The sequence below is a fragment of the Orycteropus afer genome, unplaced genomic scaffold, assembly GCF_000298275.1.
Source record: "Orycteropus afer afer isolate SDZICR_OR568_19922 unplaced genomic scaffold, OryAfe1.0 scaffold00138, whole genome shotgun sequence".
Lineage (NCBI taxonomy): Eukaryota > Metazoa > Chordata > Mammalia > Tubulidentata > Orycteropodidae > Orycteropus > Orycteropus afer.
Window position 1 is genome coordinate 6,374,980 of NW_006921725.1, and position 27,829 is coordinate 6,402,808.

At 37.8% G+C, this 27,829-nt stretch overlaps 1 protein-coding gene across 1 annotated transcript in view; it reads right to left on the bottom strand.

The window, feature by feature from the left end:
* The window catches only part of DIAPH3 (diaphanous related formin 3), a 923,535-nt gene that overhangs the window by 446,956 nt on the left and 448,750 nt on the right, over positions 1-27,829 (bottom strand). The window contains exon 18 of the mRNA XM_042781617.1: positions 1,065-1,160. Coding sequence (XP_042637551.1) covers positions 1,065-1,160 — 96 coding nt within the window. The remainder of the gene's footprint in view (positions 1-1,064; positions 1,161-27,829) is intronic.

A 27,829-nucleotide genomic window follows, 5' to 3' on the forward strand; every position in this document is an offset into this window, starting at 1 on the left:
TTGTATTTTGTTCCACGTTTTCCCTCCCACTCTATTCAGGATCTCCAGATTTGATCCTTTCCTGAGTGGTTGGCATTGGTAGCCGGGCACCATCTGGTTCTTCTGGTCTCGAGGGCCATCGTGTCCTAGGGTTGATTGCTTCTAAATGCCCTTTTTTTTTTTTTTTTTGGTTTGGTTTTTGTGTGTTCTTCTTCACTTCCGACACTAGGAGACCATTAGCTGCATCCTGGATGGCTGCTTGAAAGCTTTTAAGACTCCAGTCACTACTCACCAATGTAGGATGTGGAGCAACGCTTTTTTGTTGTGCCAATGGAGTCTGGTGTCCCCCAGTATCATGGTCCTGAAGTAGTAGCTCTATTGGATCTCTCTCCCATAGTGTTGGGATGTCTGTGAGGGATTACTCCATGTCTGTCTTCTATTGTTTCTGTAAGGACTGCAGGTATTTTGTATCACTGGTGTCTGTACAAGATTAGCCTCGGCTGACTCTATCCTTGATCTAGAGTATACCTCTATTCACTGATCCCTGTCTGATCATCTCAGGTGTTTATGTGTTTATCTGTATAGCCTAGTGTTTGGTGTTAATAGCAATGTGGAATTGTGGACACATTGGTTGGTTTTAACATCTGTCATCTATCTCTTATTGTGCACAGTTCGGTGTCCTCTCATTTCCCAGTGTTATCATGGTGGTCATATATCCTTCCCATAGATGCCTCCCCCTACCCATGTCAGCGTGTAACCCTCAACTTGCCCTAAATTAGTCCCTCCCTTTCCCTCCCTAAAATTGGACTTTAAAAGAAAGTTCTGTTTTCAGTTAAGGTCCATATACGTTCATTCTAAATTCTTTTCTTATTTTATCTTCTAATATGCATTCATCTTTTTTAAGAATTTAATCCCTTAAATTAGCTCAAAAAAAGAGAATTATCTTTGGATTTATTATGCAAATAGTAATGATAATAAAATGATAACATAAAATGAAAAATAAAGCATAAAGAAAATTAAATAATTTAAAGCAACCATCTCTTCTGTGTTTTGATAATTTATTACTATTGAAATATGGTACTTACAAAGGTTCTGAGCAACTTTAGAATCTAGAAATTTAAGTTCTTTAATTTTCTTCTTAATAGCTTTTCTTTCTTCAAAACCTTCCTCTTTTCTTCTCTCTGTAAGAGTAAGGATAAAGTCAAGTTAGGGAAAGTAAGGCATTAAACTGCAAAATTGCAGGAATTGAACTTTTTATCATAAAAAAATATTTAAAACAAACAAAGAAAAAAAAAACAACTCAACAATAAAATATTAGATATTCAGAGACAGGAACAGTTTCAGATAGGCACTGGTGGTCCTCATGCTATTAATAAACAAAACAAAATTCCAAAGAGTAAATACTCTGAAAGTGAACAGGAAAACTGATAAACTACATAACACGATAGAAACCATTACCATCAGGTGCAAGAATAAAGGACTGAGAGAAAGTAGTTCTTTGGACAAGGAGCATGGCCATGGTCTTCCCTGCTCCTCCACCTGCATACAGCTTTAGAGTTAAGAACTTACACTCCCTCATCCCCTTCTCCCTGCCCACAAGCCTAATGGTTTGTCTAAATAAGCAGGAGAGCTAAAGAGATGTAATTCCATGCTGATGCCCATGTCTAACCACCTCATCCTCAGATGCTCAGGTGGGAAAATCTGCATTGTACTCTGTTGCCCTGGAACATAAAACCAGGCAGAGGAAGGCTCTCTAGTCCCTTCCCTATTGAGTTTTGTGGGCCAAGCATAGAAGAATTTCTGTCCTGCCAAGACAACTCTGGAGACAGTAAAATGGCTCATTATACAACAGTCTTTGTTCCTCATCTACTGTACAAAGTGAAGACCACGTAAGTCTTCTTCATGGACAGAAGTCTTCCATGTACACCTGAATAGCTTTTGGTCCAGGGGGATCACACATACAGGAAATATTCCTTTTGTATGCGTTTGGTTGTCTGTGAGTAGTTAAAATAGCTTTCATATACCAATACTTATAACCGTCTAATGAGTATGACTTGATCAGACTAAATGGATATAACACTGTGTGGTGGTTACATTTGTTTGTCAACTCGGCTGGGCTTGGTTGAATGGCTGGGCAGCTGATGGTAGTTATGCCCCATGATGAGACTGGCATCAACTCCATGGTGGGATCTACCACAAGCAGCTAAGTAGCTGCCTTTGGAATGTGGTCTGCTTCCCGTATCTAAAAAGCATCTTTGGGAATGGTCTATAGCTTATGGCATGCTTGGTCCCTGCATATAGCCGTGTCATTGTTCAGCAGCCTGTCATGCTCTGCAGACCCTGGGACTTAAAATGGACTTAAATTAATGGCCTGCCGTGTGGTTTGGTAACATCAGGACTGTGCCTTTTACTTCTCAATCTTGGGTTTGTCAACTTCAGCAGCCAGCAGCTGTCTGAGTGTAGAAACACCTCTAGCACCAGTGGGCTGGGAACAGGAGGCAGAGCTGAACCCCAAGGTTGAGGGGCTTTCACCCAACCCCTAGAGCCTGGCACTTTTAACTTGGACTTAAAGCCTCAAAACTAAGAAAAAAAACTCCTGTTTGTTAAAGCCATCTCATTTGTGGTATATTATTGTCAGAGAACTACTTGTTGTTGCTGTTGTTATGTGCCGTCGAGTCAAACCCGACTCATAGCGACCCCTCCTTGGGTTTCCGAGGCAGTATCACTACGGAAGTAGGATTGCCCAACCTTCCTTCCAAGGAGTGGCTGGTGGGTTTGAACCTCCAGCCGTCTGGTTAGCAGGCAAGTGTCTTAGCCACTATGCTACCAGAGAGAACTACTAGGTATTCAAAACACCAATCCTACTCAAACCATTCCAGGACATACAAAAGGATGGAATCCTTCCTAATTCATTTCATGAGGCAAGCACAATGTTGATACCAAAACCAGGCAAAGACATCACTCAAAAGGAAAACTACAGACCAATATCCCTCATGAATATAGACGCAAAAATATTCAACAAAATCCCAGCCAATAGACTCCAACAACATATCAAGAAAATAATTCATTATGACCAAGTGGGGTTGATATCAAGCATGCAAGAATGGTTCAACATTAGAAAAACAATCAACGTCATCTATCACATAAATAAAACAAAGGAAAAGAACCACATGATCATATCAATTGATGCAGAAAAGACATTTGATAAAATCCAGCACCCATTACTGATCAAAATCCTCTGCAAAATAGGAATAGAAAGGACATTCCTCAACATAAAAAGTGTATATATGTAAAACCAACAGCTAACATTATTCTAAATGGAGAGAGACTGAAACCATTCCCTTCGCAAATAGAAAACAGATACGGAAGCCCTCTATCTCCACTTCCATTCAACATTATATTGGAAGTCCTAGCTGGGCAATAAGGCAAGAAAGGGAAATCACAGGCATCCATACAGGTAGGGAAGAAGTAAAACTATCCCTATTTGCTGATGATATGATCCTACACAAAGAAAACCCAAGGGACTCAGTCAAAAATCTATTAGAACTAACTGAGAGATTTAGAACAGTGGCAATCAACAAGATGGAATGACACAGTGGCCTAGACAATGGGCTCAGGTATAGCAAGCATTGCAAGGTTGGCACAGGACCAAGCAGTGTTTTGGTCTGTTTTACATAGGGTCTCTATAAGCTGGAGCGGACTCAACGGCATCCAACAACAACTACAATAAGAATTATGGTTAGTGGCAATGAAGGTTTACACAAAACAGTATATCCATTACCCATGCTGTGAATCTCTCTGTAAAAGACCGGCACACTTCAAATTCCAAAATTAGGTTCTGCATCTTAACACCACCACATAACAGACACTGAACTTCACTGCTAGACCCCTTATCTACCACACTGAGCCTCTTCTTACACATGGGGCCACTGAGAGTAGTTCTAAAAATGAAATGAGGTAACAATTACCTTCATGCACCTCCCATCTACCCGAAATGACAGAGAACTAAGAAACAGAATCAAAGTTCATAACCACAACTCAGCAGCCAAGAGTACAGCCAGTTAGGACTCAATACCAGCTACTGGCTGACTTCTCTTCTAAAGCCAGCACAAAACACACGTTCACTAAAAGACTAGATTTTCTCAAGTATAAGGTCAGACTTTGAATCATAAAAGCAGATTATCAGTGGCAACCATACTCATGATGTAGCTTTTTTGCCAATGTAGGTCTGTGTTCAATCTTACTTCCTCGTGAAGATGTAGAAAGCTGCATTTTTTTTCAAGAGAAGATTAATAGTGTTCAAAACTGGTTCTGATCTCTAACACAGCACATGCTGCATTTTATAAGGGTTGGTGTTAGAAGAAAGTCAAAGATGACAAAACTTTACTCGTTGCCAGAGCCATGAACTGAAAAAGTCTCTTTTAATTACATTTTCTCGTTATCTTTTTTTATTTTCAAAGGTTCAAAAATAGCAGCAATATTATATAAAGAATCTCATTTCAATTTTTTTTTCTTTCATACTAAATTACCCATTAAGAATCACAGCCTTGTAGAATATGGTTAATGCATCTATTCCAGTTCAGTTTCCATTATGTTCTAATCAGATTGTATTAAAATGTGAGTTTTTCTTTTTTTTTTTTTTAAGAATAAGATTCCATAAAAAATTTACCATAAATTAATTTTACCATTGACAAAATAATTTTTTAAATTCCTAAATAAACAGTTCAAAATGTGCAACTAGTTAATAGAGGCACAAAAGGTAATAAATGACATGAGTTTCCTCTCTATGCAATTATTTTAGGAGCTCTGCTAGTATAGTCCCTAAAGCATTTGACTGCTACCCAGAAAGCTGGTGGTCCAAACCCACCAGCAACTCCTCAGAAGGAAGGTGGGGCAATCTACTTCTGTAGTGATACAGCTTCGGAAACCCAAGGAGGGGTTGTTATGAGTTGAATCCGACTCCACAGCAGTGAGTTTGGTATTTTTGTTTGATGATTATTTTAAATTAGTAAATGCTACTAAAATAATGTTTTTTTTTTTTTTCTATTATTGTTGGGGTCACTTGCCTAAACGTATCTTATGCCAATAGGTTTTCAAAATATTAAGCATATAAATATTTTATTCTATTATTCACTTAGCACAAATGTTAGTAAAATTTTTATGTTTAAAATAAATTACCTGCTCCTTAGATTGTTACTACATTATACTTGAAAGGATAAGAGGAAATACAGCAATTAAATAAGAATTCTCCTTGGTATTGAGAAGAGCTAATAAAGTCAGTATAATTCATTTATATAGTATGGTACAGAGAACTACTTAATATAGCTCTTCTAATTATAGTCTTTGGGTCTCCCACCAAGATGACTGAAAGGGACTATGAAATGTGAGGAGCTTGTGGCCCACCAAAGAGCTTGTTAATAATGTAAATAAGGTACATGAAACCCTCAAAGGGATGTAGTTGTTGTTAGGGCCTTCAAGTCAGTTCCACTCATAGTGACCTATGTACCACAGAATGAAATACTGCCTGGTCCTGATCCAGCCTCATAATCCTTCCCATACCTGAGCCCATTACTGCAGCCACTGTGCCAATCCATCCCATTGAGGGCCTTTCACTTTTTCACTGGCCCTCCACTTTACCAAGCATGATATCCTTCCCTAAGTAATTGTCCCTTCTGACAACGTGACTGAAGTAGGTGAGACCAAGTCTGGCCATTCTGGTTTTCAAAGAGCATTATGGCTGCACTTCTTCCAGGACAGATATGTTAGTTCTTCTGGCAGTCCATAGTACTTCCAAGTGTTGTTCATCAACACTATAACTCAAAGTCATCAACTCTTGTTCAGTCTTCCTTATTCATTGTTCAGCTTTCACATGCATATGAAGCGACTGAAAACACCATGGCTTGGGTTAGGTAAGCCTTAATCTTCAAAGAGACATCTTTGCTCTTCAGCACTTTAAAGAGGTCTTTGGGGGGCAGATTTGCCCGCTGCAATACATCATCTGCTTTCTTGAGTGCTGCTTTCATTGGTATTGATTGTGGAACCAAGTAATATGAAATCTTTGGCAATTTAAAATTTCTGTGCATTGATCATGATGCTGTTTTTTGGTCCAGTTGTGAGGATTTTTCTTTATGTTGAGATGTAATCCATACACACCAGATTGTAGTCTTTAATCTTCATCAGAAGTGTTTCAAGTCCTCTGCACTTTCAGCAAGCAAGACTGTCATCTGCATATTGCAGGTTGTTAATGACTCTCCCTCTAATCCTGATGCTGTGTTCTTCTTCATATAGTCCAGCTTCTTGGATTATTTGCTCAGCATACAGATTGAATACCAAAAAAAAAAAAAAAAAAACTAACTCATTCCCTTCGAGTTGGATCTGACTCATAGCCATCCCTCCCTGGGTTTCCAAGGCAGTGTCACTACGGAAGTAAATTGCCCAACCTTCCTTCCAAGGAGTGGCTGATTGGTTTGAACCACCAGCCTTCTACATAGCAGTCAAATACCTTAGGCACTACACCACCAGAGCTCCTTCAGATTGAATAAGCATGGTGAAAGGATACAATCCTGATGCACTCCCTTCCTGCTTTTAGATCATGCAGTATCCCCTTGTTCTGTTTGAACGACAGTTTCCTGGTCTATGTACAAGTTGTTCATGAGCACAATAAAGTGTTCTGGAATTCCCACTCATCTCAATGTTATCCATAATTTGTTATGATCCACACAGCTGAATGTTTTTGCATAGTCAATAAAACACAAGTAAACATCTTTCTGGTATTCTTTGTTTTCAGCCAAGATCCATCTGACTTAGGCAATGATATCCCTCATTCCATGTCCTCTTCTGAATCCAGCTAGCCTTTCTGGAAGTTCCCTGACAATATACTGCTTCAACCATTTTTTAATTATCGTCCACAAAATTTTACTTGCATGTGATATTAATGATATTGTTTGATAATTTCCATATTCCGTGGGATCACCTTTCTTTGGAATGGGTACAAATATGGATGTCTTCCAGTCAGCCAGCCAGTTAGCTGTCTTCTAAATCTACTGGCATAGACAAGTAAGTACATCCAGCACAGCATCCATTTGTTGAAACATCTCAATGGTTATCCCATTAATTCTTGGAGCCTTGTTTTTCACCAATTCCTTCAATGCAGCTTTGATTTCTTCCTTTAATACCATTGTTCCTTCATCATACACCACCTCCTAAAACAGATGAACACTGACCAATTCTTTTTGGTACAGTGATTCTGTATTCCTTCCATCTTCTGATGTTTCCTGCATCATTGAATATTTTGCCCAGAGCATCTTTCAATATTGCATCTCGAGGCTTGAATTTTTCTTCAGTTCTTTCTGCTTGAGAAATGCCAAGCGTGTTCTTCCCTTTTGGTTTTCTAACTCCAGGTCTTCGCACATTTCATTATAATAATTGGCATTGTCTTCTCGAGCTGCTCTTTGAAATCTTCTGTTGAGCTCTTTTATCCTGTCATTTCTTCCATTTGCTTTAGCTACTCTCCATTCAAGAGCAAGTTTCAAAGACTTTTCTGACATCCATTTTGGTCTTTTCTTCTTTTCCTGCCTTTTTAATGACCTTTTGCTTTCTTCAGGTATGATGTTCTTTTTGTCATCCCACAAATTCATCTGGTTTTTGGTCATTGGTGTTTAACACATCAAATCCCATTCTTTAGATGGTCTCTAAATTCAGGAGGGATATAATCAAGGTCATATTTTGGCTCTCGTAGACTTCTTTTAATTGTCTTCAGCTTCAACTTGAACTTGCATATGAGCAGTTGATGGTCTGCTCCACAGTTGGCTCCTGGCCTTGTTTTGGCTGAAGAAGCTTCTCCATTGTCTCTTTCCATAGATGTAGTCGATCCAATTCATGTGAATTCTGGTGAAGTCCACATGTACAGCTGCCACTGAGGTTGTTGAAAAAGGTATTTGCAATGAGTAAGTCACTGGTGTTGTAAAATTCTATCATGCTATCTCCAGCATCATTTCTATAACCGAGGCTATATTTTCCAACTGCTGGTGATTCTTCTTTGCTTTCATCTTTTGCATTCCAATCACCAGTGATAATGAACATATCTTGATCACATCTTTGGTCAATTTCAAACTGCAGAAGTTGGTAAAAATATTCATTTTCCTCCTCTTTGGCTTTGGTGTTTGGTCCGAAAATTTGAATAACAGAAGTATTAACTGATCTTCCTTGTAGGCATATGGATATTATCCTACCACTAACAGCACTGTACTTCAAGGTAGATCTTGAAAAATTCATTGTGACAAAAAATGCCACATCATTCCTCTTCGATTTGTCATCCTTTACATAGTAGATCCTATGTTGGTCTGATTCAAAATAGCCAAAAAAAAAAAAAAAGGTCCATTTCAGCTCACTAATGCCTAGGATATCAGTCTTCACGTGTTCCATTTCATCTTTGACAATTCCCGATTTTCCTACATCTATACTTCATACATTCCATGTTTTGATTATTATTGGATGTTTGCAGCTCTTCCTTCCCACTTGAAGTCATGCCACATCAGCAAATCGAGGTCCTAAAAGCTCTACTCCATCCACATCATTAAGGTCCATTCTACTTTGAGGAGAGAGCTCTTCCCTAGTCTTATTTTGAGTGCCTTTCAACCTAAGGGCTCATCTTCCAGCACTATATCAGACAAAGATTCAGGGCTATTCATAAGTTTTCCAGTACTACATCAGACAGTGTTTCACTGCTCTTCATAAGGTTTTCACTGGCCAATTCTTTGAGAAGTCGATCACCCCTTTCTTCTTCCCAGTCTGTCCTAGTCTGGAAGCTCTGATACCCATTCAACACTGGTGACCCTGCTGGTATTTGCAACACCAGTAGCATACCCTCCAGGCTCACAGCAACATGCAAACCACCAGCATATGAAAAAGTGACAGAAAAGTGGTGAGAATGAGACCACACAAATAAGGTATATAGAACCATACCATGATGGTCAGTTCTGCCATCTCATTAGGCTTAAAACAAGCCATCCTAGAAGCAGAAAAGGAAAAAAAAAATCTTCACTACCATCAAGAAAGAAGAGGCAGGAATAGAGCACATCCTTGGACCCAGGATCCCTGTGCTAAGATGATGAGACACAGCAACAGAGGTGGCAGAACCAAGAGAATGGCACAAGACAGAGTGGGGGCCTTCCTGGCCCACCGAGCAAGAAAGCTGAGTTATTTCAGGCAGGAGGTTTGCTGGCAGAGTGAGGTACCTCACTGGGGTGTAGTAGCTGACCTAAAAGAGTTTTGTAGCATTACCCAGGCAGAAGAGGGACCAATGAGCCACAGGGCCAAGAGGCTGAGGCCAGAGAGAGTCATGTCTAAAACATAGCTAAGAAGCACTGTCCTGAGCAAAGAATTGTAACCTGAGTGTCCCTGAACCTGAATTGTAACCTGTTGCATCCCTAATAAACCCTATAATTGTGAGTATCGTCAGTGAGTTCTGTGTTTAACCCAGCAGAGAAGGGGAGAATGATGCAGGAGGGATGGTTGGTGTCAAAATTGATAAAAAGGTTGCAGTGTGGTGTCTGTCCTCCACTTCATAGGAATCAGCCTTGGGCTGTTGATATTGATCCTTCTTCCCCTTATGAGGTTAGAGGTCAGATGCCTTCATCATGCCCTTTTGCAATTTAGCAAAAGAAAAGCATGAGACCTGACACACTCTTCAAATGGGATAGCTGAGAGACATCTATGAATTAGAGATTATTTGCATAATTGTCGTTGGTCTTCCTTGCTTTCTAAGTACTGAGGTTCTAAGAGGTTAGTAAAATATCCAAAATTTATAAGATCCAAACTTTGGAAGCAGAACAGCCAATGAATGAAGAGTTCAATTCTCTCATTGTACAGACGAGAAAATTGGAAAACAGAGAAAATAAGCTACTTGACCAAGATCATACAAAGAGCTTGGCTGTAATCAAATAACAGACAAGGGCACTGTCTCTCACACCACAGGGATGTAATCTGAATGAAGAAAGCAGACTGCAACCAAACCAATAAGAAAATGATAGCTCCCTAAGCTTGGCCTTTAAACTTAATCCAGTTTTGTCTTGCTGTACAATTTCACTAGAAGATGGAGTGGGAAGCTGAAAAGGCCTGGGAGAAGCAAGATAAATGCTTGGTCTCATGAAGACAACAGATAGGATTTAAAGCTATGGAAGAAGATATAGTTCCAAAGGGAAAGTCAAGAATTCTCCCATCACTACCTCTATAAGGTGGAAAACTTTGGATGGGGTTCAGTTATTCAGTTGCATGGTATGAATGGAATACACCTGGAATCTCGAGTCAGAATTTGAGAAAAGAACAATGACTAAGAAAGGAAAATAGATTTATAGACATCCAAGGGTTAACACTATTGGTATATGTAATAGGACAACATTGGTTTCAAGTAAGACTTAGACAGCCTGAAGGCAGAAGATATGGAATAAACCAGGGAAAAAAAAAAAAAAAGGAAAAGCTTAGAATGAATTATTTCTTAAGTTGGCAATATAACCTCAGGAAAATATCAAAATAAACATTTTGATACTGAAAACCATAATTGTATGAATAGCTTTAGTCCTATCTAATCTGTCAAATTCAGTTTTGAAATTTCAGGCATATAAATAAATGGCTATGTATCTAAGTACACAGAAAGTAATCAGGGAGAGAAGTAGACTATTTTTTCTATTCAAATATTAATATATGAGTGCCATAACTAATCAGAATATTTAGTAGGAAAAAGATGTCTTTTTGGCATTCCATGGCTAAGAATTATGTAATATATAGGAAGAGTAGCTGAAGTACTAAATAAAATTGTATGGAACAGATTTTTTTCAACTACAGCAATCTTCAAAAGTGTTCAGATAAATGCATATTTCTCTTATGTGATATTCAATTTTAGTAGAGAGTGTCATGAAATAAATAGTCTTGAGGACTTTTCTCTACCCAGTCAAGTCCTAAATAGAGAGGGAAAAGGATCTCTCTATTTGACAAACCCATAAATAAGGTAGCATCTGGACCTTTTTTTTTTTTTCCTCTAGACATTTTATTATCAAGGCATAGGAAGTATATTCCATAAAACATCAAAACAGATACCTCAAAATGGTATGATGTCTAAAAAAATTGACCTAAATAATGTATTTCTCCATCTATTTATTCCTATATTGAATAATGAATAGATGAAAATATTTTATAGAACTGATTGAGAAGGACCTTCACAATCACAGTAATTAGCAACCTTGCTTGTTTCAAAAATATTATCCCTACAAACCAAAAAGAACTACTCTTTTGTGTTCCCAGCTTCCTAGGTGGTACAAATGATTTATGGTGACTACAAACTTACAAGTTCAGGGTTTGAACCCATTCAGTGGCGCCAATTAAGAAAAGTGTAGTGATGTGCTGTTAAGAATACATCCAAAAACACCCTAGGGAGCAGTTCTATTAAATAACACACAGGGTTGTCATGAGTCAAAATTGACTCAGTGCCAACAGGTGTGGGGTTTTTGATTTTCACAACCAAAAATTTAGATAGCAGAAAAAACATGCTCAAATGAAATACTATATTAACATACTATATTAACATCTTCAAATTCACAAATGCAACTACTTCTGTAACTTAACAAGTTGCACACAACCTCTAAAAGGTAGACAAATTTTAAAAAAATACATCTTTTATCATATATATCTTCATGTCAATTATTTTATTAAAATTAGTTACAAAAAAAAAAAAAAAAAAAACCACTGCTTTTGAGTCAATTCCAATTCACAGAGATCCCCATTGGGTTTCTCAGGCAGTAAATCTTTATGGAAATAGATTGCCCAGTCTTGCTTCCATGGAGTGGCTGGTATGTTTGAACCACTAACCTTCTGATTAGTGATCAGATGCCTTAGGCACTGTGCTATGAGAGCTCCTTAAAATTAGTTACAAGTAATAATAAACAGTAATCTACCAGGTAGATACACAGGTAGACAGACAAGATGATCGGATATGGGTAGGAGAATGGGACTATACCCACAATCAAATATAAGTTTGGCAGACGATATTTCTACCAATTACTATACAAATTTGTATGTCCTGTAAAAATATCCAAGTATATATTAGAGCAAAGTTATGTAAACTTCTTAGCCTTAACCAAACATCTTTACAGAATGAGTTTCTGGCCTGTGGGTTCAGGTCCATACTCTCAGGGGACATCAAGGCCAATTGAAGAAACATAGTCCATAAAGGCAATTTTCTACATCCTACTTTGGTGAGTAGTAACTGAGGTCTTAAAAGCTTGCAAGTGGCCATCTAAGGTGTAACTATTGGCCTATCCTCATCTAGAGCAAAGAAGAGTGAAGAAAATCAAAGATACATGGAAATAATTAGTCCAAGGAACTAGTGGATCACATGAACCTGAGGCCAGAAGACCAAGATGGTGCCCAGCTATGACTGCCAACAGCTCTGAAAAGGATCACAATAGGTGACCTTGGATAAAGTGGGAAAGGATGTGGAACAAAACTCAAAATAATAAAAAGACCAGGATTACTAGTCTAACAGAGAGTGGTAAAAACCCCAAGTCTATGGCCCTTATTCACACTACAAACCTGGAACTGAATTCATCCTAGTGGCTCAACTTTCAGCTAAAAAATAGACAGGCAGATGGCGGGAAAATATAACACTGGGGTGGAATGCACTCCTTAGAACAAACAACCATAAGAAATCAAAAGGACAGCATTTGCCCAGGGATAAAGTTCAGAAGGCAGTTATGGATAAAAGAAGAACAAAGGGAAATGGTAACTACAGGGAGGAGGTGGGAAGAGAGCTGTTACGTTGTGGGGATTGCAATCAACGTCAGAAACAAAATATATATGAACTGTTGAATAGAAAATCAATTTACTCTGTAAACTTTCACCCAACTCACAATAAAAAATATAAATAAATAAAATTAGTTACAAATTGAGACTAGTATTGATTGAATAGAGCAAAGTTCTGAGAGAGAAAAGTAAGTGCAACCAAGAAACAGAATTAAAAACTCAGTTAAAAGAAAAATGAATCCTATCCTCATATGACCTTTATTCTTGGCTCTTCACAACTTTTCATAGTAAAATTCTTAATTTTCTTCTGTGTCCTCATAAACTCTCCATTTCAAAGAACCTTTCTAACACTACTGGTGTTGCTCAGCTATGGAATAATGTATGTGTCAAAAAAAAAAAAAAAAGTTTTTTTTTTTATTACTAACTATTGATTTGCCAGAGCACCTTTCTCTCATATACCCTTTCATGACATTAGCAACTAGAAACACATTTCTGCTAAAAAAAATCTAAAAATTAATACATGACATGCTAATGCATACACAAGAGAATGTACCGAAGGACCAAAAAAAAAAAAACCTATTATAAAAAATGAGAACTCAGAGTACATTGCTAATTTCAAAGAAGGATTAAGTCCAAATGAGGACATAGGTAATTCAAGATATCTAGCACTCTGGTAGCACAGTCCCTAAGGCACTTGACTGCTAACCAGAAGGTTGGCAGTTCAAACCCACCAGCCACTCTTTGGAAGGAAGGTTGGGAAATCTACTTCTGTAGTGATATTGCCTCGGAAACCCAAGGAGGGGTCACTATGAGTTGGGTCCAACTCGACGGCACATAACAACAATAACAGCACACTGTAGGATGGAAAATCTTAATAAGCCAACTTATTAGTATTTGAACACATGGTGCTAAGCAACTTGAGAATAGAAAAAATAACAATAAATTATATTGACTAACAGATAAAAAGCCATGCCTTACTAAATAGTGAGAAGCAGACTGTCCCCGGTGTATCAGAGTGTGGGGTAAACAACTCATAGTCTTATCAAAATGGCTAGTGATTATTCAAAATTTGATAGAAGAAATGTGATCAGACATAAAATATCAATTATTACAAGGTACTGAGAAAGAACTTCACTGATAGAGAAATGAAGGTAAGAAAGTAGAATTTTATATTGAACTTCCTTCTATCTTATGACAGCATTCTTGTGTTCTTCGGATCTAATTACTTAATCACCGTGGAGTGCTAATACCAATTTCACATAAACGTTTCCTTTAGGATTAGGACAATGAAACTCCAGTACCACACCTCACATAAAATCCATGGACTTGTCTCCGCCTATGGGCCTAGCAATAATCAAATTGAAAATGTTTTACCATGTATGTGTGTGTGTATGTGTGCGGACACACATGTGAGGGTGAAAAAGAAAAGTAGAAAAAATCCCTGTGTATTTGTTCAATTCAAATTAAACTTTATTACCCAGTCTCTCTGATAAATTACCCTGTTTACAATGCAGTGAATTACTTAATATGGCTCTTCTAAACATATTCTTTGTAACTCCCACCAAATGACTGGGTGGAACTATGCAACTGTGAGGTACATGTGGCCCACCAACGGGATTGGATAGCTTGCTAATAATGTAAATAAGGTGCATGGCACCCTTGTAGGGTTGGGATCATACAAATAAGATATATGGAACCTGAACATGGAGATTGGTCAGTTCTGTCATCCTGCTTGCCTTAAAATGAGCCATCATTTTAAGGGGGAAATCACACTACCATCAAGAAAGAACAATCAGGAGTGGAGCGCATCCTTTGGACCCAAGATCCCTGTGCTGAATCTCAGTGATAGAGGAGACTAGTGATAGAGGAGATAGAGCTGTGAAACCAGAGATGGCGAGAGACGACAAGCAGTGGCAGAGAAATAGCAGCAGCAGAGGCAGCAGAATCAAGAGACTGGCACATGACAAAGCAGTGGGCTTCCTGGTCCACAGAGCAAGAAAGCTGAGTGCCTTTGGGTCGTGGCTTACTGGCCAAGTATGAAGCCTCTAGGCATATATTAGCAGAACAAAAAAGCTTTGTAACACTTGCCCAAATAGAGTAGAGACCAAGCTGTGGGGCCAAGGGCTAGAGAGAGACCTGCCTTCGGGCATGGCTGAAAGGATGCTGTCCTGTTTGAAGAACAATATCTTAAGCATTCCTGGTCCTGAATTATAACCTGTTACTTCCTTAATAAACCTCAAAATCCTGAGTATTGTCTGTGAGTTCAGTGCGGCCACTGCAAAAGATCACTGAACCCAACAGGGAAATAGAGAGTGTCATGGGAGGGACAGTTGTCAAAACTGAAAAAAAGGTTTGAGGGTGGTGGCATGTCTGACTTCAACCTAGAAGGAACCAGCTACAGGTGTTGATCTTGATCCAAGTCCACCCTTATGAAGTTAGAGAAGGTGAGATGACAGTGCCTTAATGCCATTTTTACACTTTTATGTTTTTTATCTCTGAAAACTCAGTTGGGAATTCAAGTCATTTCCCCAGTTTCTCAGTTATTGATTCTTTATTCCTCTGCACTCTAGGATGCATACATTTAGGGCTCCAGATAATTTGATCTCCAATTATCCTACCTAATTAGGTCTCCATTATTTGCTTCATCTCTTTTCTAGAAATCAAAAATTGTGCTAATTTCCATCCCCCCAACCACCTGAACTTGGGGCCATTTTTTAAAAATGTGACCCTATGTTATCAAAACAATGATAACAAAGATACCTATGTTAACTGACTTTTTAACTAGATCTCATGTTGTATACACCCTTCATCACCATACAAAATTTCTGATTTACCTTCTTATTCTCCTGTTTTATACTTCACCCCTAACTCAAATGTCCCATATATGTTTTCCAACTATGGAGAAGAGGTTAAGTGTTGGCAAGCTAGGTACATTTTATCCTTAATGAATGAATTAAAAAAAAAAAAAAAAATCTTTGTAAGGTTGAACTTTAAATTGCTTTCTTTTTTAAAAATATAATGGTGATTTTGACCTCTCCTTGATTTGAAAATCAGTCTCTCGTTATGTAGTGCCTAAGGCATTTGACTGGTAACCAGAAGGCTGGCAGTTCAAACCCACCATCCACTCCTTGGAAGGAAGATTGAACAATCTACTTCTGTAGAGATACTGTCTTGGAAACCCAAGGAGGGGTCGCTATGAGTCAAATCAACTCGATGACAGTGAGTTTTGGGGGGGGTGGTTTTTGTGAAAATGTACGCAAACATAAGAAAAAAACAATATTCTGCTTTTTTTTTTTTTTAAGAGAAAGAGATGAAAGTGAGCCCCAAATTTTCAAACCAGTCCTAACTAGTATAATTCAAAATGTACATGGTCTTTCCCAAGAACTACTTAAAGGCAGAGTCAGTACTAATGTTCTGTACAATACACCTTACAATACTATAGATAATGCTCCTACAAAGAAATCCATCCTATCTTACTCTTTACCCTGGATTACCTCTCCAAATTTTCCAATGAATTTAAGTCTTGGGCAATTTGGTGTTTCAAGAACCTAACCATGTTTCCATTTCCTTTAATACTACACCCCAGTTCTAGGGCTTCTAAAAATATTTCAGCCGATGTCAACTACTGTATCATTAAAGATGCATAAGGAGCAAGCAAGGGTGGACTTTTATAAAGAAGGACGCTCTTAGCAACTCTTTCCACCTTTATTTTCCCTCTTCACTTTAAAAGGTCAGGTACAAGGTTATAGTCCTCTCAGGTTTTATTTCCTTCCTTTCAAGTAAGTCAACCCAGGTAAGGGCACCTGGTATTTTCCTGCACTGAAACTGACCCTCTCATCTCCCTGGTCTTTGACCCAGAGAGGCAGTAGGCATATGCATGGACAGTACTGGGTTCTGGGTAAGGACACACAATAGGTCTAAGTCTCAAACCATGTAAGCCAAAGATGAGAAAGCTCTATTTGAGGCAAACAGACAAAAGTCAAGTTAACAATAAAACAGCTCTTCATCTTCTTTGTTATTAATCTCTATGTATATATATATATATTTCTAAGGGATGTCAAGGGAGGAAAAAAAGAATTGAGCTAAGATAGGATTCAGGAATCCCTAGATGCTTCAAGACCCAATAAAAAGTGCCAAAATTTAAGATAAGTAACACTCATGTCCCTTTCCCCAATTATAATTTTATAATTATAAATTTTTAAATAAAATTCCAAGCTTTTCAAAAAATTAGCATTTCCCAATGTGTTCCAGCCTGCCTCCCCCACTGACCAAATCTGCTATTATAAAGAAAAAAGAAAGTAATTTGCAATCATTCTGTGCAGGGGAGAAAGGCGGAAACCTTTCATAAATAGGAATGGATGGAGTGGCTTATATCTTATTAAAAAGTCTCACTTTAAACTCAATTACTTCACAATTATGTTGGGGCACCTGACACTTGAGCAGAGAAGCATTAACATCTTGGTGGAAAAGAATCTTTACAGGAAGTGAAATAACCCTTACTGTTAAACTCTCCAACCCAACCAATTAAAAACTATCTCAGTTTAAATGTTTCGTGAAAATGTCAGACAGTAAAAGGTAATGTTCAAAAGATACATACCAACAAGCCAAGACAGGAAATTAAATACTAAACAGAACAACACCTCTGACAGTCTAGGAACATCTATTAATTGGGACTTTCTCGGGCATGTCAAAATTTCTAATCTTTAAAATGTTTTAGTACATCAAATTCATATCCTTAAGAACATTTTACTTTGTTCTGGAAACATCAAATACATATTACATATGATTATTTAAATTTCTGAAACTTCAAATCATTTTTGCCCTATTAAATGGACAGTGGAAAATCATCAAGTTGAAAGATAAGACAAATCTCATTTTCCATAGAAGAACACTGAAGCATAAAGTGTCTAAAACACAACAAAAGAAAAAAAAAAAAAAACAGTTACTGTCAGGTTGGTTCTGACTCACAGTGACCCCACATGAGTCACCGTAGAACTCTGCTTCACAGGGTTTTCAGTGGTTGATTTTCACAAGCAAATCACCAATACTGTCTTCTGAGGCGTCTCTGGATGGACTGGAAATTTCCATTTCTGGACTGACCACTGAGCAGCTAACCATTTACACCATTCCAGAATGCCGAGAGAGAGAGGCTAAGAGAGAGGGTCAGGCAAATGAATACCAAGACTCTAGATTCACATTCTTCTGCTTATTCTACCCTGGAAATTTTCCCATCCTAGTCATTCAGAGCCCATCTCTACACCATAAGTATGAACCACAAATGTGATGACATGAGAACTCAATGCAATTAAAGGCAGAATGAATAAGATTCATTTCACCCTGCAGAGAAAGTAGAGCCAGACAATAATTGGAGATGATTACTGGAGATTAATTTTTTTTCTTTCCAGAAAATTTTCCCCTAGCCTTGCCATTTCAGGATCAGTGACATTTATTTTCTCTAGGGAAGGAATAAAAGCTTAGAATAAGAGGTCATTTCTAAGCCCTAAGTATAAAACTAAGTTTTTGTTAATATCTACAATGAGACAATAGTCTTGAAAGCTATGTAATCAATTTTAAGAGCTCTGTACTTAAAGGGGAATTTTTTTTTTAAGGTAATCAGAAAAGTTTCCTTTAACTATATAAATTGAGAACAGGATCTTACTATAAACAATACAAATAGGAAAGATGTCAAATATGAGGTAAGGACAGAGTCTCAGATCCAGGGAAGTTACAAAAGTCCACCTGGCATGGAGGTAGCTCAGAGGGCATGAAGGCACAGAAAAGGAGAAAACGAAAAAGTAACCCTAGAGAGGAAGTGGGAAGAGAGCTGTTACATTATGGGGATTGCTACCAAAATCATGAAACAAAATGTGTATGAACTGTTATATAGAAAATGAATTTGTTCTATAAACTTTCACCCAAATCACAATAAAAATAAATAAATAAAAGTCCTTCTTTGGTCAAGGGAGAATTTGTTGGGGATACAAGCAGATAATATTGGAATTTAGTTACAACTATACAGGACGTGGGTGCCCCAAGGTAGTACAAACAGTTAACAAACAGGGCTGCTGCTTGAATGCACCCCGAGGCACCTAGAAGAAAAACCTGGTGACCTATTTCTAAAAAGTCTGCCACTGAAAATCCAATGGAATACAGTTCTACTCTGACACACATGAGGCCCAGCATGACTCAAGGGCACCCAGCAACAACATATAGGGTATGTTCTTTTCCCTCCTCCTTCAGATAGAAACGCGGGTAGGTGGGGAAAGGGGCATGGGAAATGATAGAAGAAGAAAGTGTGTCTGGTAACTCCAGAACAGAAGGGTTTGTGTCCAGCTTCCTGTCAGGAACTCTATCAAAAGATTGCCTCACAGTGAGGCAAGATTGAAAAACAAGAATGGTGCATGGCACTTGTAAACAGTTGAGTGCATCTGAGAGATCACCGTATTCTGTAAATAGTCAATGGGGGATTTACAAGTACTAATAGGGGCAGGGGACAACATGTGCCTTTTACAATGGACTTTTCACAATGATGACCAAGAAATTAACAGTAGATCTAAAGTCTCTGCATTTGGGGGGGGGAGCACTACACTGTCAGCAAATATTGTAATTCCTAATTTCAAGGAATAAAGTGGTGAGGACCACAAAGAAAAACCATTTCCTTCTAAAGTATATACAAATAAATGCCCAGTGGAATATAACACATCCAACAAGCATTTCTACTGACTTATATATGACTTTACCTCAAATTACCAAATTGAAAATCTTATCCCCATACTTAGCCCTCTTTATTTAGTTATGTGAATACTTAGAATGCTTTCTCAGCTTTTCACAAGCTGTTCCTTCTAAGCCAGAAGAGGATATATGCAACTCTTCACTTCATCAATTACTTCTGTCCTCACACTTGAGCAAACATTCTTCAGGATAACCATTACACAGATTTCCTTCATTACAAAATAGGTGTCCCTTTTGATCAGAGGCACCATTTGGAATAATTAACTACCAAATATATTGCTTCCTGAATGGAACTTTCTGGATTAATGAAACCTAGTGAATATAATATATTTGACAAAAACTTCTTTCACTGTGGAAAGCTAAGGTCACTTCTAAGCCATGACTATTTTAAAATAAAACAAATGACTCACATATCCTGTTACAATTTTTGAGATTCATGTACATTCACTAAAGGAAAGTCACCTTTTTACCTTCCAGTTAAATAATACCCCCAAAAAAATGTGTAAGGAAAAATAAAACGCTAAACATATCATTGCAGCTAAGTGTCCTATAATTCTGAATTTGTTCTCTAGGAAAAAGAAATCAATACAAACATATTGTACAAAAAAGTAGAAGTACAAGTATGTGCTGCTTATATGCCATGTTCCTATAAGTTTAGTTATTTATTATTATTTTATTTATTTATTTAACTTTTTAAAAGGGAAACCAAAAGCAGCTTTCCTTTTGTTTATTATTTCACTGTAACAATTGCTTGGCAACAGCTTCTGACCTAATCTAACTTTACAAGGAAGGAAGAGAATCAACATCAACAGCCGAAGGCTGATACCTGTGAGGGGGAGATCAGACATGTCTCCACCACTTTTTACCAGTTCTGACCCCAACTCTGGCGTCACAGCCATCGCCTAGATCAAGGAAGTTCAGGGCAGGGATCTTGGGTCCAAAGATGCACTCTATTCCTAGCTCTTCTTTCTTAATGCTAGTGGGATCCCTCTTTCCCATCTCTGAGACGGCTCATTTCAAGCCTAACGAGATGACAAAACTGACCAATCTCCACCTTAGGGTTCCATTACCTTATTTGCATGCTCTCACCCCAGTAAGGGTGTCATTATTTGCAAGCTATCCAATCCCCTTGGTGGGCCACAAGCACCTCGTATTTGCATAGTTTCACACTGTCATTTGGTGAGAGTTACAAAAACTGTGGCTTCTTGTTGTTATGTGCCGTCGAGTTGGACCTGACTCATAGCTAACCCTCCGTGGGTTTCTGAGGCAGTATCACTACGGAAGTAGACTGCCCCATCTTCCTTCTGAGGAGTGGCTGGTGGGTTTGAACCGCCAGCCTCCTGGTTAGCAGTCAAGTGCCTTAGGCACTATGCTACCAGAGCTCCTAAAACTATGGCAAGAAGGGCAATCTTACGTAATTCACTACTTCACAGTCCCCCTAATAACTTTAACGACCCCAAACCCAGACTCCGGCAGCACTAGACCATGGAGGTGAGGCAGAGGACAAGGCTTTGTGTGCAGGCTCTTGTGCATTGTCCAGTGGGCAGGTGGTGGCAGCTGCAGCACTGCAGGGCTGTGCTTGCTGCTCAGAGGGCAGAACAGTGGTCAGGGCACAGCACACTCTGCTTCCTCCCTACTTGCTTCCTCTCGCTTCCCTCCCACTGATGCTGGTGTTCACCACCAGCCACAACAGTGGCAACAGGACTACTGGAAGTGGGCTCTCCTAAGATTTTAATATGGTGTTTGGACTGCATACAAATCATGTAAGGTCCTATTTCACAAAACTATCATGCACGTGAAGCAATACATACCTATATATTTTTTAGAATGGAAGGTGCCCCAAACATATCTGCAAATATTCCACAAATAAAAGTACTGATAATGATACTTACTGATAACAAATGCTATTACTGGTAGCCTTCTATACTATAAATATATGTGTGCATGACTATGATATAAATACAAACATATGCATGCACAATATATACAAAATATACTTTTAGTTTTTACTTTTTAATTACATTATTGTGGCCCATATATACTGCTTTGCATTTTACTTGTTTCAAGAAACAATTTTGTTGTTAAGTGCCTTCGAGCAAGTTTCGGTTCACAGCAACCCCATACAACAGAATAAAACACTGCCCAACCCTAAGTAATCCTCACACTGCCGCAGCCACTGTGTTGATCCATCTCACTGAGGGTCCATCTTACTCTTTTTCATTGACCTTCTTCTACTTTACCAAGCATGATGCTTTTCTTCAAGGATTGGGCCCTCCTGATAACAAGACCAAAATTGGAAACATGAATTCTCATAACCCTTGCTTCTGAGGAACATTCCAGTTGTACATCTTCCAAGAGACATTTGGTCATTCTTCTGGCAATACATGGTATATTCAATATTCTCTGCCAATACCATAAATTCAAATGCATCAATTCCTCTTTGATCTTCCTTATTCATTATACAATTTTCACATGCATATGAGATGACTGACAATATAATGGCTTGGGTCAGGGGCATCTTAGTTATCAAAGTGACATCTTTGTTCTTTAATATTTTAAAGAGATCTGCAGCAGATCTGTCAACTGCAATGTCATTTGATTTCTTCACAGCTGCTTCCACAAGCACTGACTGTGGATCAAAGTAAAATGAAATCCTTGCAACTTCAATCTTTTCTCCATTTATCGTGATGTTTATTGGTGAGGATTTTCATTTTCTTTATGTTGAGGAGTAATCCATAGTAAAGGCTGTAGTCTTTAATCTCTATCAGTAAATCATTCAAGTCTTCTTCACTTTCAGGAAGCTTCTGCATACTGTGGGTTGTTAATGAGTCTTCCTCTAATCCTGATGTCACATTCTCCTTCATATAGCCCAGCTTCTTGGAATATTTGCTCAGCATACAGATTGAATATGTATGGTGAAAAGGTACAACCCTGACACACACCCTTCCTGATTTTAAACCATGCAGTACCCCTTGTTGTGTTTGAACAACAGCCTCCCAGTCTATGTACAAATTCCTCATGAACACAATAAAGTGTTCTGGAATTCTCATTCTTCACAACTTTATCCATAATTTGTTATGATACACAGTTGAATGCTTTTGCATAGTCAATAAAACACAAGTAAACATCTTTCTGGTATTCTTGGCTTTCAGCCAAGATCCATCTGACATCAGCCATGATATCCCTTGTTCCACATCCTCTTCTGTATCCAGTTCCATTTCTGGAAGTTCCTCGTCAATATACTGCTGCAATCATTTTTGAATTATCTTCAATAAAATTTTACTTGCATGTGATATTAACGATATTGTTCGATAATTTCCACATTCTGTTGAATCACCTTTCTTTGTAGTAAATAAATGGATGTCTTCCAGTCAAGTGGCCAGGTTGTTGTCCTCCGAATTTCTAGTTATACATACATAAGCACTTCTAAGATTGCATGCATTTGTTGATACATCTCAATTGGTATACCATTAATTCCTAGAGCCTGATTTTTGGTAATTCCTTGAGTGTAGCATGGACTTCTTCCTTCAGTACTATAGGTTCTTGATTAGATGCTACCTCCTTAAATGGTTGGACAGTGACTAATTCTTTTTGGTACAATGACTCATTGTATTCCTTCCATCTTCTTTTGATGCTTTCTATATCTTTCAATATTTTGCCTATGTTGTTGTTGTTGTTATGTGCTGTCGAGTTGGACCCAATTCATAGTGATCCCTCCTTTGGTTTCCGTGACAGTATCAGTATGGAAGTAGATTGCCCCATCTTCCTTCTGAGGAGTGGCTGGTGGGTTTGAACCGCCAGCCTCCTAGTTAGCAGCCAAGTGCCTTAGGCACTAAGCTACCAGAGCTCCCATTTTGTCCATAGAATCATTCAATATTGTAACTCAAGGTTTTAATTATTTTTTTCACTTCTTTCCGCTTTAGAAATGCTGAACGTATTCCTTCCTTTTGGTTTTCTAACTCCAGGGGTTTGCACAGTTCATTATAATACTTTACTTTGTCTTCTTGAGCTGCCCTTTGAAATCTTCATCTCATCTCTTTTACTTTATGATTGCTAGTATTCGCTTTAGCTCCTCTACATTCAATACCAAGTTTCACAGTCTCTTCTGACATCCATTTTGTCTTTTTTATTCTTTCTTGTCTTTTTATTCATCTTTTGCTTTCATCATGTATAATGTCCTTGATGTCTTCCTACAACTCATCTGGTTAACAATCATTAGTGTTCAATGTGTGAAATCTATTCTTCACATGGTCTCTAAATTCAGGTTTAATATACTCAAGATTGTATTTTGGCTCTCATGGACTTGTTTTAATTTTCTTCAGCTTCTACTTGAACTTGAATATAATCAATTAATGGTCTGTTCCACAGTTGGCCTCTGACCTTGTCCTGACTGATGATACTACGCTTCTCCATCATCTCTTCCCACAGATGTAGTCAATGAGATCGTTGTGTATTCTGTCACCTGTATAGATGCTGTTTATGTTATTCACAGAAGGTATTTGCAGTGAATAAGTCATTGGTCTCCAGTGTCATTTCTATCATCAAGGTAATATTTTCCAACTATCACTGCTTCTTCTTTATTACCAACTTTCACAATCCAATTACCAGTGATTATCAATAAATCTTGACTGCATATTTGATCAATTTTAGACAGCAAAAATTGGTAAAAATCTTCAGTTTCTTCATCTTTGGCTTTAGTGGTTGATGTCTAAGTTTGAATAATAGTCATATTAATTGGTCTTCCCGGTAGGCATATGGATATTATTCTATAACTAGGAGCATTGTACTTCAGCAAAGATCCTAAAATGTTCTTTTTCATGAAGAATGTGATGGCATCTTTCAATTTATCATTCCTAGCACAGTAGACCACATGATTGTTCAACTCAAGATAGCCAATATCAGTCAGTTTCAGCTCACCAATGCCTAAGAAACTAAATTTTACATACTCTATTTTTGACAACTGCCAATTGTTCTAGTTTCATGCTTTGTATATTCCATATACTGATTATTAATGGATGTTTGTAGCTGTCTATTCTTATTTTGAGTCATGCCATATCAGCAAATGAAGATCTTGAAAATTACACTCCATCCACATCATTAAGGTTGACTCTACCTTGAGAAGGCATCTCTTCCCCAATTATACTTTGAGTGCCACCCAATCTGAGTGGCTTATATTCCAGCACTGCATCATACAATGTTTCTCTGCTATTTCTAAGGTTTTCAGTGAATTTTTTTCAGAAGTAGCCACCACATCCTTCTTCCTAGTTTGTCTTAGTTTGGAAGCTCTGGTAAAAACTGTCCACCATGGGTGAACCTGCTAGTATTTGAAATACCACTAGCATAGCTTCCAGCATCACAGCAACATAGAGGCTACCACAGTATGACAAACTGATAGATGAGTAGTAGCAAGAAAAGCAAACCCTACATAGTTCTCCATGTTCATAGGTATACATAGAATATGTGCTTTTTTAACAGCTTCATAGTATGACCTACTATCCATTGACATCAAGTTGATTCTGATCCATGGCAATCCCATGTGTTTCAGAGTAGAACTGCTCTCCTCAGGGTTTTCAATGGCTAAATCTTACAAGGGGGATCGTATGTGGCAGAGACACTTTACACTTCATGATTAACCTAAAGTTTCGCCGTTCAAGCCCAACCAATGGTGCCATATAAGAGAGGCCTGGCAATCTGCTTCCATAATGATCACAACTAAGAAAACCCTATTGACCACTTCTACTCTGCAGTAAGTGAGTTTGTCATGACTCAGAACCAACTCAACAGCAACAAGATTTGGTAATCTTACAGGAGTAGCCTTTCTTTTACAACTCTGGTGGGTGATTTGAACCTCTTTCAGTTAGTAGTCAAGCTCTAACCATTATTGTCATCCTGCTTTTTTTGAGCATTTAACTGTAATTTAACTCTTTATTTTCCTGATTGCTAAGTATTTACGTTTTTTCTAAACTTATGCTATAAAAAATGTTACAGTGAACTTTCTTGTAGGTATATTTTTTAATATGTGCATGAGTAACTGTTGCATCTACTTATAACTGTGCTTAAGTGATAATCTCATGTCTTTCCGAGAGTAAATATCATCAATTCACTACTATCATTAGCATAATTTGTCTTTTAGTAAGCCTGGATCCAATGGAATCTTTTATAATTTATTAGGTTAAATATGTCCATTAATTTATTTATTAAAACACAGTTGGGCAAAAACCCACCACTTACCGCTAATATAGTTTAAAAAAAAAAAAACTTTCTATATGCTAGAATGTAAGGGGCGAGAGTCCTCCAGGCCTCATTTTAGAGAAGAGAAAGACAAAGCCTCTGCAAAGAATTTGACCTTTGCTATCAGTATTTCCGGGTTCATTGTGGGCCCCTTGCTAGACTTATAATCATAACACCACTGTCCTATTTGGCAAGCCAGAAAAACTGTCATCTGCATTCCTATGCCCTGGGCTAGTGCACAAAGCAACAGAGTGTAAAATTGTCCTGTGCCCATACCATTCAGATGCCAAATTAACCTTCTTCCCCGCTTTCAAAAATCACTTTCATTCTCTAAGACAACTCACTGTTTCTTGGAAGCTTTTCTAAACAGTCTAGTCCCCAAACATCATCTCGTGCCATTCTACTCTTCATATAATATACTCCAGCCATACTGAACTTCTGATGGATCCTAGATGACAGGTCCTTTCCAACCTCAGTACCTTTGCACATGCTATTTCCTACACCTGGAAATCTTGTCTAATTATCACTTAGGCACATTAGAAGTATACACAACAAATGTTTATGTATGTATAGAAAAAATTTATGTATAAGAATATTTACTAATTTTTTGATAGCGAAATTTGTCTCCTTTGAGTCTACATTTAAATATCATGACTTCAGAGGGCTTCCACAACTTCACTATCTAAAGTAGCACCCAATCATCATATCTTGTTCATTTATTTCATGGCACATTCAAACTCTGTGGTCTACTTTTTATTTTCATCTTCTCCACCTGAATATATACTATACAAAGGCAGGATTTATGTCTTGTCTTGCACTATATCCAGGAGCTAGGATGGTAACTTTCATAAGAGAAGTATCTGACATTGTTTGTTAATGGCCTGATTAGCTGAAGGCTAGGTGGACATCTGGCTGCATGATTTGCCATGATTGACTCAATGAACAAAACCAGAACCATGCTTGCTGATGGCAGATAACTGCAATCCTAGACACTGTACTGAGAAGTAGCTAGCCTTGAGGGAGTATGATTTGTATATCCAATTTCACTTGCTGACAGAAAAAAGCCACACTAGCACCAAGACTAAAGCAGTTAATACAAAAGGGATTATAGAACTCTGAGGAGAAATAGTCCTTAAGCACAAGGCTACTGGGCCATAAGATAAGAAGGTCCTCTTTTGCAGAATATCAATCTACAGGACAGATGTGAAAAACAGTGCCAAGAGGTACAGATAGGTATCCCTATATTGTTTCCTTCAGAACTCGGGATTAATGTAGGGGTATTTTCCATAAGAATTATAAGTTAATTTTATCAAAATTATTTAAAACCTATAAATTGAAATTTTAAAACCCTTACATATTTAAATATATACTTATGTAAAAAATGAGAAATAACATACAAGTAAATAAGAAAACATTTCTCAAAAATCAATAAATAAGTCAAATATGTCAAGGGATTGTCTATTAGCAAAGGTTCTAAATCTACTTTGCTTAACTCTCAATATTTTCCTCTATTAAAAAATAAAATGATTGCTGTAGATTCTACATATGTTATAATTCCATGATCATTTCACAAACATCCCACTGCTTTTTTTCTATTTCTCTTAACAAGATACAGAGCATTGTAGTCCTTGTGCTGTTCTTCTAGCTAAAATACATTAGTGAAAACATATTTGTATAGCATTTTAAAGCTTCAAAAGTACATTCTTATTTCCCTCAGGAAGCCCAGTTTTGACTTTGTACATCAAGTTCACAATCATTATTAGTGGTGGAAATGATGAGAAAAAGTTCACCAACATTTCTTCATATTATTTTCTTGATAGTGCAACAAAAATGCAAGGCACTGCCATGGAGTCAGATCCGACTCATAGTCTCTGAGGCAGTATCACTATGGAAGTAGATTGCCCAACCTTCCTTCTGAGGAGTGGCTCATAGGTTTGAACCACCAGCCTTCTGGTTAGCAGTCAAATGCCTTAGGCACTATGCCACCAGAGTTCCCAATATTATTGATATATTAATCAGGCATTTTATATATATATATACATACACACACACACACACACATTATATATATATATATATATATATATATATA